This window comes from Rattus rattus, chromosome 2 (assembly GCF_011064425.1).
Source record: "Rattus rattus isolate New Zealand chromosome 2, Rrattus_CSIRO_v1, whole genome shotgun sequence".
Classification (NCBI taxonomy): domain Eukaryota; kingdom Metazoa; phylum Chordata; class Mammalia; order Rodentia; family Muridae; genus Rattus; species Rattus rattus.
Window position 1 is genome coordinate 210,969,257 of NC_046155.1, and position 13,638 is coordinate 210,982,894.

General features: G+C 45.0%; 1 protein-coding gene across 1 annotated transcript; it reads right to left on the reverse strand.

Moving 5' to 3' along the window:
• Window positions 1-427: 427 nt before the first annotated feature.
• Window positions 428-13,046, reverse strand: Arg1 (arginase 1). Its single transcript, XM_032894901.1, has 8 exons — window positions 12,816-13,046; window positions 7,935-8,027; window positions 5,870-6,042; window positions 3,467-3,626; window positions 2,063-2,157; window positions 1,558-1,662; window positions 1,234-1,370; window positions 428-987 (listed from the first exon to the last, which is right to left on the reverse strand). Exons 1-8 carry the CDS (start codon window positions 12,912-12,914, stop codon window positions 818-820), a joined length of 1,032 nt encoding a protein of 343 aa, XP_032750792.1. The 5' UTR covers window positions 12,915-13,046; the 3' UTR covers window positions 428-817.
• Window positions 13,047-13,638: the final 592 nt, after the last annotated feature.

Sequence of the window (13,638 nt, forward strand, 5' to 3'; positions counted from 1 at the left end):
GAATCCCTTCTCTGTGGACACCGGCACACTAGTCATGCTTAAAATACCAGCGTTATGTTTGCTTTGAAAGAGGAAGGGTGGTCTAATGCCAGTGAACTTGAACATTCTCTAAGCCTGAGATGATCCACTTTACAGGCTAGAGAGGAACCAGCTTTTTTTTTTTTTTTTTTTTTTGTTTTTTTTTTCGGAGCTGGGGACCGAACCCAGGGCCTTGTGCTTCCTAGGCAAGGGCTCTACCACTGAGCTAAATCCCCAACCAGGAACCAGCTTTTAATGGTCAATGTCTTCCATTGTTTTAGGGATGGTTATCTCTGTGCCCTGTGGGAATATATATTTTAATATGTAGTGGTATGATAGGTACATGTGTGGTATGATATGTACATGGGTAAGTACGTTACATGTGTTTGGAAAGATGCAGACAACAGAATTTTATTATAAAGAGTTTATTACAAAAATCACATGTTTTGAACGACGTGGATACAGGCCACCTCTTTAGATGCCTTTGCTTCCAACCGTGAGTTGACACTTGACATCACTGTGTATTTTAACTCCTGGTGCATTTTTTAATTAGATATTAATTTATACTACTTCTTAAGGATAACTTCTGCTAAAATGGGAAGTACGTGTCTCCTAATTTCATAGCTGTTTTAATTTCCACACCCTGAATTTCATTCCAGAAAGGAACTGCTACAACACATACATATTGGAAAAAACATTCTTTTTCTAAAAGAACAAGCCCTTGGGAGGAGCAGCGTTGGCCTGGTTCTGTTCGGTTTGCTGTGATGCCCCAGACAACTTTTACGCGATGTATTCACATTTATTTCGGTGGTTTAAGGTAGTCAGTCTCTGGCTTATGATTACCTTCCCGTTTAGTTCCGAAACAAGACAAGGTCAACGCCACTGCCGTGTTCACAGTACGAGTCACCTCCTCTGGTGTCTTCCCAAGAGTTGGGTTCACTTCCATGATATCTAGTCCTGAAAGTAGCCCTACAACAAAGAAGGTGGTGACGACATCATTGATCAAAGTAACTGACATCTAAAGTCTGCGACAGCTGACTCCCAAGTACACCTAGTGGGGAAGAGGTGGTGACCAACAGCAAACACACTGTGTTACATCATGTGAAGGACAATCTAGAAGAACCAATGGGCTTGCTTTCTAGGTCGGAGAGGCCTACAACGTATACATTGGCCATGTGCACAGCTGCTTCTTTATGGCCTCAGAGTTTTACCTACCTGTCTTGTAAATCTCTTCTGTGATGTAGAGACCTTCTCTGTAAGATAGGCCTCCCACAACGGGTGTGCCCGTAGCCGGGGTGAATACTGGGTCCAGTCCATCAACATCAAAACTCAGGTGAATGGGCCTTTTCTTCCTTTGAAGAAATGGGAGAGGCTTTCAGTTTAAAGTGGTTTAAGAATCAGTAATCAAATGTAGGTCTTACCCTGCTTTATAATTGTACGCAAATCCCGCAGTTTTACCTAGGCTTTATTAACAGCCTGTGCTGACAGGATGTCAGGAGGAAACCTTGGTCAACACACGTGCACAGTAAAGCATCATACCTTCCCAGCAGGTAGCTGAAGGTCTCTTCCATCACTTTGCCAATTCCCAGCTTGTCCACTTCAGTCATTGAGAAATACTTAATGCCCAGAGTTTTTATTATATAGCTGTAAAAGAACAGATTGACATTAAACTGCAGTTAATACAGCTGACTTTTCCTTTGGGTGGGAAAATTAGTATAAGTCCTGTGAACTGTGTGTATATGCACCTAGTTGCATTTTAAGAGTAAATCGTTATTAATTGCCCAAATAATACTATGTGTATAAGTGAATGTAAATGTGTGCTTGTGTGGATAAATACATACACACAAACATTATATATACATATATATACACACACATACAAACATTATATATATACACATACATATATACACACAAACATTATATATATACACACACACATACATACATATATATGTATATGCAATTTGAAATAACCTCTTACAGATTTGACCAGTTAAAGCATGCCTAGCCTAGCGTGTAAAAGAGCGTGGAATAAACTTACTGTTCCCCAGGGTCCACATCTCGCAAGCCGATGTACACGATGTCCTTGGCAGATATGCAGGGAGTCACCCAGGAGAATCCTGGTACATCTGGGAACTAGAAACAACGGTATTTCCATTTAGATAAGTGTGTTTCTCAACAGATCTGCATTTAATGCAGGGCACAGTCGTTACATCGTCTTAACATCCCAAGGATAAATTTAGAAGTGATTTTAAAATACTGTGAAACTAGGAAGGGATACCTGCCTCCCGTGTGATGCCTTTGCTTGCTTTGGCCTCAGCAGCCTTGCCCTGTGACCTGAACCCACCCGGGCCCTCAGCCATAGTTTCATGCTCTGTGCCTGCCTCATTTCTGGGCTGCTTAGTTTCTTTTTCCAGGACTCTGATAGCAAGAACTGTGTGCTTCCACCTTTAAGTAGCTTCCATCTGGACTTCCGTTTTCCAAAAGGACTTCAGCCAGATTTTGAAGAGAAGTTTCTAAGGAGCAGGGAACGGTTCTTCCCGCTGTGGTTCAGATGAGTGTTTCCCAGATCTAAAGCCACGAATGGCCACACACTCCTATATCAGCACTCAGAAGGCAGGCAGAAAGTTCAAGGCCAGCCTGGACCACCTAGCAAGAACCTATAACACACACACACACACACACACACACACACACACACACACACACACGCACAATCTGCATGACAAAAGCTGCCATTTTGATAGGTTCAGATGCAGAGGGGGTCCTTTGGTGGCAAAGGAAAAACCTGTGGCATGTCCTTAGAAGAGGCAGGAACCCCTCCCACATGCCTGTGCCTTGTAAGATACTTGGCTTGATTCTGGGCAAGTTGGTTACCTTCTGAGTCTGCAGACCTGTTTAGAAAGGGTCAGTCTGACCCATCTACTAGAAAGAGTAGTTTAAGAATCCCCAAAGAAAACAATCCACCCTCTGCACCCACGTTTCCACCAGGCATGGACTGAGGATGTAGTTAATAAGCCTGTGGTAGCTTAGTCTACCTGGAACACGTACACGCTTTCCCCTTGACAGTCCAGTTATGACTATTTTCATAGCATTTATATTGTATTAGGTATTGTAAGGGATGTAGAGCTGATCTAAAGGATGTGGCAGGATACACATAAGTTACGTGCAAATACCATATAGCATTGCTTGAGAGACTTGAGCATCCATGATTTTAGCGTCTGAGGTCATGGGAGCAGTCCCTCAGAGACAAGTCCAGACGGATGCAAGCTGTCCACTAAGAGCCCCGATACCTTTATCAACATACCTTTCCCTTATTTACTACCGAGGGGATCCCTTCAGTTATCCCAAGAATAAAGTGCAGGAAGGCTCTCCCTGTTTGCCTTCTACCCCCGGAGGCACTGCAGAGAGTTCCCTCGTGTGAGCGTTCTGAGGAGCCTTTTACCTTTCCTTTCAGTTCCTTCAGGAGAAAGGCCACCGGTTGCCCGTGCAGATTCCCAGAGCTGGTTGTCAGCGGAGTGTTGATGTCAGTGTGAGCATCCACCCAAATGACGCATAGGTCAGGGTGGACCCTGGCGTGGCCAGAGATGCTTCCAATTGCCATACTTGGGAGGAAAAGAATGTGTGTGAACATCCAGTTTGCAACATCATCACATACTTCATACTGCTAGCTCATATACTGTGCCTATGTGATTATCCCTTATGTCGGGTTGGCTCCCCCACAGACCTTAAAGGTGCTGGCTAAACCAATTTAACAGCAGAGAAGGGGGTGGTTCTCACCGGTCACTGATCTTAATAATGGCACGACGAAAGACATGGGTGATTTTACCTTTTAAAAAAATCAGCTCATAATAAAATCACAAATGATAGCTTATCCCCCAAAAAGCACTAGCTGCACAAATTCCTTAGCCCTAGACACGCTTTAGTTCTTGGGGCTGGACTCTCCTCTCCCTCGATAAGTACTTGATTCTCTCTGTTCAATTACGGCAGAGCCTTTCATTTTTTGTTTGTTTTTGTTTTGTTTTCCAAAACACAGTGCTTTTACAGTTGGGGAACCCCTAGGAAGTTCCCTGGCCTCCTGTGGCCCTCATCTCTACTCAGTCTCTACTCAGCTCCTATCCTTTAGCGCCGTTCTCGCTTTCCATGAAAGGACCCACTCTGGTCATCAGAGCTGTCCAAATACTCCTGACTCCAGCCATGAGGCCAGAATGGGAGAACTAAGTAGTACCCGGTTTGCACAGAAGCTAACACAGCAGGTCAGACACCAGATGCCAGTGTCATCACACCTGGGAACGTGTAAACGCCACTCAGAGTCCTGAGCATCCACATCTAGAACAATCCATGCCTTTATGCCTAGTACTGTTTATTCCTTTGGCCTGGCGTCTACTGTTGCTTCTTGCCTTCGGGCTATCTTAACTGTTCCACTTCAAATGTTCCCATGTAGGAAAGAAAGGGAATCCCAGACTCCTGCAGGGTTCCAGTGGAAGCCCCACTCAGGTGCCAGGAAGGAACTGAGGCATCGAAGGAAACAGCGCCTGCTTTAAGAGCGGCAGGGATGGTCTCACGTTTCAGCTCCTCGGGCCTCCCCAGGACAGGGTCCCAGACTGAACAGAGAACTGCTCTGGGCACAACACTGGTATGTGTCTGGGTGAAAAATATCTGACAATGTGGCTGTGTGTATATACAAACACATACATACGCACGGAATGGTGTTATCGTTCCTGATGAGAAACTACACAGGGGACTTGTGTGCATGCTAAGTAGCAACATGAGGCTGTTGATTTAGAACAGAACATGAGATACAGCACAAAAGCAAGTCTTAAGATGAGCATGTGTGCAGGTGAGTTCTTTGAAAAGGTTTATTGTGCTTTTGTAGTGAAAAGCACCTATTTTGAAATCGTTCACCTAAATAGTTGTGTACGGGGTTGGGGATTTAGCCCAGTGGTAGAGCGCTTGCCTAGGAAGCGCAAGGCCCTGGGTTCGGTCCCCAGCCCCGAAAAAAAAGAACCAAAAAAAAAAAAAAAAAAGAAATAGTTGTGTACATAATTAGTAATCAGGTAGAGTAAACTATAACTTTCCTCAATGGTTAGTCTCTAAAATGTAAGATTATGCTAAAATCCACAACTTAAATATTTTCTTTTGTATGGATAAAGATGTATTAAGACTTCAAATAGAGCTTGAACTATGCTTCCATAGTAAATTAACCCGTACAATTTCTATAAAGAATATATACATATATATTATTTATGTATGTATGGGTTTTTTAAATATTTCATATGTCCCAAATGCACAGAAGTAGTTAAATACTGTAGCATTTTCTAAGTTTTCAGGGCTGGAGAGGTGGCTCAGTGGTTAAGAGCACTGACTGCTCTTCCAGAGGTCCTGAGTTCAATTCCCAGCAACCACATGGTGGCTCACAGCCATCTGTAATGGGATCTGATGACAGCTACAGTGTACTCATATACATAAAATAAATAAATAAAATCTACGTTTTTCTGACCCTGCTTCAGTGATTCTGGCTTTCTTCCCAAGCTTTAGCTATCTTCCATCTCTCTCTCTCTCTCTCTCTCTCTCTCTCTCTCTCCCCCCCCCTCTGTGTGTGTGTGTGTGTGTGTGTGTGTGTGTGTGTGTGTGTGTGTGTGTGTGTGTGTGTGTGTGTGTGTGTGTGTAATCAGAGTTGTGCCTAGAGGCAGATTTCACTCTAGGATCATGTCCTGGGGAGGTCTGAGGAGCCTAAGTGTGAGATTGGATGGATGGATGGATGGATGGATGGATGGATGGATGGATGGATGGATGGACGGACAGACAGACAGACGGATGGACCCCGGGGATTAGTCGGTTCACAGACCTGTGGTCTCCACCCAGCACCACACTGACTGTTCCATTCTTCTGGGTCTCTGCTACCACAGCAGCCAGCTGTTCGTTGGCTTTTCCCACAGACCGTGGGTTCTTCACAATTTGAAAGGGGCTGTCATTGGGGACGTCCACAAAGGCCAGATCCCCGTGGTCTCTCACATCGTACTCTGCAATTAAAAGCCGAACGTCACTAAATAGAAACTGATCACAAGCCAGCCCTCTAGCTACCACATTCCGCTCTGGCGCAGGCCGCATACCAGGCCCTCCCTGTTTCCTGAGTCACTCTGTGGAGATCAGATGCTGAAGGATGACAGTGATAACTTTGTGATCTTGATCCGATGGAGGACATCACATTCCATGGTCCACCCTACCCCCACAATTGGGTGTGGGTGTGGGTGTGGGTGTGTTTAGGTGTGTTTGTGTGCACCCATGTGTTAAATGCTCTTTATATTTCTGTCCTAAGCATGTTTTGTTTTTAAATCAATATTTCATATGTCCTAAAGAAAACACATTAGAAGTAGTTAAACCCAGTAGTGAAATACTAGAGCATTTTGTAGTCTTTTGACTCTGCTTCAAAGAAGTGATCCTGGTCTTCTTTTCCCAAGCTGTCTCTACTGGAGTCTTCAGAGTCTTCTTGACTCGCCGGCATCGGGTGCGGAACGTGTACGTGTTTAGCCCCAAACCTCCCAGTTCAGAGTCTAGGAAGTGCACACTTTTTCACATTTAAAAAAATTAAAAGGCAGAGAATCCAAAGTTCCTAAGGACCTGGCTGCTTTCTGTCCTAAGTGCTAACATGGCTTTCTAAACCGGAGACTATCCTGCAGCACTCGGATATAGGATCTGTTCGGTGTCTCCAATTAGCCATTGTTGAAGTATTTATTATATTCCTGTGAACTTGAAATTTAGCAACAGATTCAAGAAATTTCACCTGATATAGTATGGAACCAGTTTATTTAATCAAGGACAAGGCCACTTACTCAGGCTTTCTGTTCTCCAGTGAGTGACCTCTCTCTCTCCTCCCCTCCCTCCATCCTTCCTTCCTCTCCTCCCCTTCCTCTGTCCCTCCTTCCTCCCCGACTCCCTTCTTCCTCTCCTTCCTCTTTCCTTCTTTCCCCTTCCTCCTTTCATACTCCCTCTCCTCCCGAGCTCCACTCTCACCCTCTTCCCTTTCTAGCTTTGTGAAGTGATGCTTATCCATTAAGACTCAATCATTTTAAATGTGTGGGCCAGCTAATGTGGGAAACGCCTACAATCTTGTAACCCTCCATCTTGTAAACACTTCTGCTCCTCCACCAGCAGTTGCCTGCCCCAACTCCCAACAATTACTCACTGCTTCCCTTAGCTGTGCTTCTGTCTTCCTAGAACCTGACACTAACTGTGGCTGCTCATTCGTGCCGAGCCTCTCACTTAGCATGCTACTGCTGAGAACCGCCAGTGGCCTTGTCTGAGCTGCAGTCTGATCCTTTCCATGGCCAAATACTGCATCATTTTGTGGGTATACCGCTCTTTACCCATGAGCCAGTTGGGGTACTTTATTATTTCGTTTTTTATTTTTATAAATATTGCTATTCCTCATGTACGGGTCTTGTATGTTGCTGAAACTGTCACCCTGCTTTTGAAATTGGCTGTCCATTTTGCTCTCTCACTGGAAAATGTACAGCTTCTAGTTGTCATACCTTGGGAGCACGTCACTGCACGAATGTCCACATGTTTGCACACTAGATGGTGTTCCACTACTGTTATCATTACTGTTCCTCTTTATTCTCACAAAATAGGATCTTCTTGCAGCTAAGGTGTATTTCTTGTGGGTATTAGTTTTCACTTTCAATCTCTCCACTCCCCTCTCAGCCACTCTTTCTTGTATCATACATTCTTGTGCACTCATTTGGCCCGAAAGACCAAACAGCCAAGTAAGGAGGTGAAGCTATTCCACCAGCAATGTCTCCTGGGCACCCTTCCCAGCCCCTGTTTCTTCAGCAGGACATGGTTCTGTTGGTTTAGCAAATCCCTCAGAAGCCTGTCCTTCCTCCAGAGTGAGGAGGATATTATCTGATCACCTTTTCAATTTTAAAGTTACCTGTTTCTTTAAGCTTCTCCACCAGGCCAGCTTTCCTTAATGCTGCGGGGCCTTTCTCTACCCCTCCTCGAGGCTGAACAACACAAAAAGTACAGTACTCAGTCATGGTTGTGACGAGCCAATGCCCACAAGAAAAACTTCCTCCTTAATCAATTGAATTATCAGCATTCAGTTTTTAAGCTTCCGTGGATCCAAGACCTGAAGTTTCGCCCTCTAATCTTCGCAGTGAGTTGGAGCGAATCGCATCTATGCCAAGAACGTCGCTCCCCAGAATTGTTTCTCTCCTGGCAAGTAGCAGACAAGTAGCAGACCTTGCTCAGTAAGTTGGCCTTGGAATACCAAACCTTGCTAAGCCTCTTCCCAGAGAACTACACTACCCACAGAATCAACACCTACTCCACGCAAAGCCACTAAACATGGACAGCAAGTCACAATTTATATACACAGGTGGTTGTCTCAATGCTGATATTAAAAACAGGATGCTTCTAATCGGGTCCAGATCAGGGAGTGCCACGAAGGCTGGAAACAACAGATGATCTTTGGGCTGGGTCTTGCAACACTGGTAGATGGTCAGGAAAGGTGACAAGGTGGTGAAGAAACTTTGCAACCTGGGAGAAATCTAGGGCAAAGGCCTCCGGAAGGCAAAAGCGTAGCCTGAAGAGACCCGCATGCTGATCCACATAACAGGCACTCAGGGCTCTTGGGCAGACACCAGACAACCAGGGAAATTGTCACTCAAGAAACCCTTGTGGCTAGCATCATGTTTCATGAGAAACCCATCTTGCTGAGTCCACATACAGAAAGCTAAACCACCTTTTCAGAAAAAAAAAAAAAAATCCTTCCCCAGCTCCCTGGCAGATAGAAGTCTAAAGAAATAACTCCTTTCTCTATATTTCTGATCTTGATTTCCAATACTTTAAAATACTTCCTCCCCCCAAAATAAGACACACAGAAAGTGACCTTGGCCAGGAGATTGGAGACAAAAGTCACTTGTGTGTATCCCGAGGACTGGGACTGCAGCCCTAAACTATGCAAATACTTCCTCTCAGGTTAAATGACAGATGATCTTCTCCAGCTGCTAGACAAAATCCCCGGTGTCAGATTGCTACTGCTGGTCACCAGATACCCTGAACACTCTGCCTGACAAGCTTCTGCTCCTTGCATTTCATAAATTGTTTTAAATCTCATTTTCAATTGATTCATGCCGTGTACATATATTCATGAGGTCTAGCACAATGTCTGCATCCATGGAAACACTGGTAAAGTCAACTTAGCTTATCACAGCCATCACCTTAAACACTTCTCATTTCTCTGTAATAAGGGTGTTTAAACTCTTCTCTAGGGGTTGAACAATGCAGTATTCTCTCTCTCTCTCTCTCTCTCTCTCTCTCTCTCTCTCTGTGTGTGTGTGTGTGTGTGTGTGTATGTATACGTACATCTGTATTCGTATGCACAGACACATACACCAATGTGCATGTACACCATGCTTGTATGTATATGTACAGACAAAACAGAAGACAAACTTAAGATATGAATCCACCAGGCATAGTGATGCACTCCTTTAATCCCACCACTTGGATGACTGAGGCAGGAGGATTTCTGTGTATTTTAGGCCAACCTCATTATAGTTCTGTGTCTGTGTCTGTGCCTGTGTCTGTGTCTGTGTCTGTCTCTCTCTCTCTGTGTGTGTGTGTGTGTGTGTGTGTGTGTGTGTGTGTGTGTGAGAGAGAGAGAGAGAGAGAGAGAGAGAGAGAGAGAGAGAGAGATTGATTCAACTCCTTTTACCTTCTGAGCCTGGGATTATAGACATACACTACCACATGCAGGTGTCTTTCTTGAAGCACAGGTTTGGGGGCTCAAACTCAAGCTCTCACGCAGTACAGCAATGACTTTGCTAGTTTCGCAGTCTCCCCAGCCCTGTTGGGTTTGGGTCTACTGTTGCTATGTATTGTGATGCTAAATCCTATACCTGAAGGTCTAAGCCTGTGAGTGACTTCCCATGTTCACACACTTTTGTTGTGCAAACCTTGCTCCTTGATTTAAAACTACTGGTCAAATAAAATTGGCAGCTACCAAAGGGATTAGAGGTGGGTACTTTTGGAGTGACCTGTTCTGAGGAGGAGAGACAGGGGGAAGAGGGAGAGAGGAAGCCGCCATGAGGGGAGGTAGACCATGAGCACATGACCAGAGAAAACAGCAAGTATTTGGGGTATATCACTGGGGAGAAGACCTGGCCAGCAATTAGAAGAGTAGATTAGGGGTCACCCCCCCAGTAATTATCAAAGCTAAATAAAATAATCACACTGTCTGAGTCTCCCTTGCTTGCAAGCTAGTCTGGGAAAAGCTTAAAGTGGTTGTGCCATGGTCAGGTTGCAACCTAAAATGTTTTGACCTGTATGCTGAGTGCGGTATGTTGCCGTAGAGGACTGACACATAGGTGCTACCCCAAGTTAAAATTTAAAAAGACCCACTGGTCTTTCTCCTTTTCCTTTTCAGGCATCAGAAGAAAACCTGCAGACCTGTCAGTTGACACTGTTTTTGCTGTGACCGTTGATAGTTTATCGGTGGAATGTGGGGTTTGTTTTATTTTGTTTTATTAATCCATGCCCTTAACTCACCCAGGCCAGCCTCGAACTCACCACGTACCCAAGGAGCACCTTGGATTTTTGATCCTCACACCTCTGTCCCCTGGGTTTGGGGACTACAGGGGTGTGTTACTGTTCTCAGTTGATGTGGAGCCCAGCACGTTGTCTCTTTTGAGCTAGCAAAGCCTCTGCCAATCACACCCTAGCCCCTCACAGTGACATTTCTGGCATTCCATTTTGTTTCTTTCATTAAAGCTACATTTACAATTGCTCTCTGCTCATTGCTTGGTTTCTTTGCCTGCTTTGAAAATTGCTCCGTCGGCATCCCTTGCTAACGGGTCATGCCAGCCCCTAACTGGCCACAGGCAAAGATTTCCTATAGAGCTGGGCACACGCTTTGGAATAAGACAGTCCTGTCTGGAAGCCAGCACACAGTGAAGACTCCATGACTGGGTAAATTGGCAGAGCTCTCTAAGCCTCGGTTAAGTCAGCCACAGGAGGGAAACAGTGCCTCTCAATTTGTATTTAGTGTCCTGAAATGAGGTGAGGCAGAGAAAGGGCTCATTCTCAGACTCAAACTTCTAACGCCTTCCCTCTACTCTTCTTTTTGCCTGAGTGTCAAACTTCTACCACACGGAGGTAGGCCAGCTGTGTCTAGGCGTTGACAGTGTCCCCCTTTGCCCAATGGCTTCCTACAGGAGAATATGCCTCAGTCCTTACAGTGTTGACACAAAGAGCTCCAGACTCCTGCCCATGGTTAAGGAGAATCTCTGTCAGAGGAGCATTACTGAGACCGGGAGAGTGCAGCAGATCTTGTTGTAGAATATTGTCCCCTAGAAGGGCTTGGACTATGATGGTGGCCTCTACTGAAGCTCAGAGACCAAAGTCTGTCTCCATCCTCCTGGGCTCCCTCCCTAAATTGTGATGTTTATTTATCACAATTAAGAAGAAAAATAAAATCTTTAAAAACAAAAGAGCAGGTGAGCACATTATGGATTTTTTAAAAACGGTTTGCTTCATTATTTGTGCATGTGCATTTGTGGGGGCTGCTCACAGAGGCAGACAGGACTGGATCCCCTGGAGCTTGAGCTACGGGCAATTGTGGGCTCTCTGCTGTGGGGGATGGGAACTGAACCCTTCCTTGTCTTCCCAAAGAGTAGTGAGTGCTCTAAAACATTGAGCCATTTCGTCAGACCCATACTGTGCACCATGTATCAGCAAAATACCCCCATATTCTCGTTTCCGGGAGAGCTCTTTGGAGGTTTTTCCACGAAGGTGAAATATTGTTTACTGATACCAAATGCAGTCTAGGTCTCGGCCTTTCACCTTCCATAATTTGTATTGAGGGGGGAAAGAGAGGGGAAAAATAAGGAAAAGCCACTTTACACTTCACAGTTTAAAAGGCTAAAGGCTACCTGAGTCTAAAAGCCAAGAGAAAGACCCCCACGTAAACCAAAAGGACCTAGGAGTTACATAACCAGCCTTGTTTGACTTGGGTTTTCCCCTTCCCTTTTTAAACACAGCCGGAGTTGGAGCCTAAGGCGTTCTGTTATCTCATTATAATTAGCAGCCTGAGTGTATCCAAGCAGAGGGGGAATCAAGAGCCATTTAGGCAATGCTGACGTGCGATTCACACTTTGTGGACTAAGCAGAGATTTATGGATCCATTAGTCCTGACAGGGTGCCGCCTTGATGTATTTAGTTATTTGTTCTCCTTAAAGAGAGACGTAAAGCACCCCTCCACGGACTAATACTCTGAAGATCATTAAAGCTCAAAATACCACGAATTCTTCACAAACGTGCAAAAGCTCTATTCTTTAACTTATCTAACTTAAAACAAGCCCAAAGGCGAGCACCACCCCCATTACATTTTTTCCAGGCATTAATCATGAACCAGACTAATGTGTTTTCTTACTGTTTCTCACTCCATACTCAGAAAGCATCAAAAGCATACAGCAACTACTGGAGAAGCTGGTGATCTGCACCTTTTTTTCTCAAACTTTGTAGTGACTCCAATTTATATGAAATGGACTTTGGTAGGATCCGAAAGAGGAAGTGGGTTAAACTCCACGAGTATACTATGCCACACAGTGGCGAGGAGACTCGAGTGCAAGCACCTGGAGGCCAGATGGTGCTGGGACGCTTACAGCCCGAAGGCAGTATCTGTTAAGTGTTCAAATGTAACAATTCCAGCTTGCAGCTAGACTGCAAGGCCTGGCAAGTGTTAAAATGTAACATTTCTCCCCCAAATTCCAGTCATGCAAAGCCAGACTCACCTGTCCCTTAGAGAAAGGCGCTCCGATAATCTCTATGGGCTTTGGCTTGGAGCTCATGCTCATCCAGGGTTCCTGCTGCTGCTGCTGCTGCTGCTGCATCTGCCTCGGCTGTCCAGCTGCTCAGCTGCTCACTACCAGCTGTAGCCCTAAAAGACAGAGGGCACATCTTTTTTTCCCCTTATAATCAGGTTGGATCTGTTTATCCAACAGCTGGCTCCGCCCACTGAACGGAAGAATGACAGAGTCAACAGAAACTCCCCTTCCCAAGAATACCCGTTGATCTTCCCTCCGAGCCTCTCAAGCCTCTGGTTGGTGAGCATTATTCATCCTCCCTGTTCACACCCTTTCGAAAAAGCCAGCCGGATATGACTTTAATCTTTCCTCAGACAATTGACAATTATGTATGATTTCATAACCGCATGTGAAATGCTAGGCTTCCAGCCTGAGCAACCTCAGGGCAGGCTGCTCATCTTTTTTCTTGGATTTAAATCCACCGAGGATGTGCAAGGTGAGGCTAGGGCAGCAGGGAGTGTCTCTTACTTCCCTCCTGCGAGCATCCTGAGTCAAGGCTTCAAGTGTTGGGGAAAGCACCTAATATGTGAGACACATTTCATGGGTCGCTAGGTTACACGGTCTAGGAAAGCACGTGGCTGTGTTTTGTTCTATGTTTTGGGGTTTTTGTTTGTTTGTTTGTTTGTTTTGTTTTGTTTTGTTTGTTTGATATACCAAGATAGAGGAAAGCAAAATAGCGAACTTGAATTTTTGTCATGTGCCAAGTACTGTTCTAGCTAATGTTCTCTTTCCTCTTTAAACCAACTTCAGG

What these genes read in the sequence shown, in the direction of transcription:
- Arg1 (XM_032894901.1), bottom strand. Translation starts at nt 12,914, where the DNA reads ATGCAGCAGCAGCAGCAGCAGCAGCAGGAACCCTGGATGAGCATGAGC. An exon ending in GTAACTTTAAAATTGAAAAG is followed by an intron (nt 6,043 to 7,934) that starts GTGATCAGATAA and finishes TTAATTGCAGAG; the next exon opens with TACGATGTGAGAGACCACGG. An exon ending in TTCAGCTACCTGCTGGGAAG is followed by an intron (nt 1,371 to 1,557) that starts GTATGATGCTTT and finishes ATTTCTTCAAAG; the next exon opens with GAAGAAAAGGCCCATTCACC.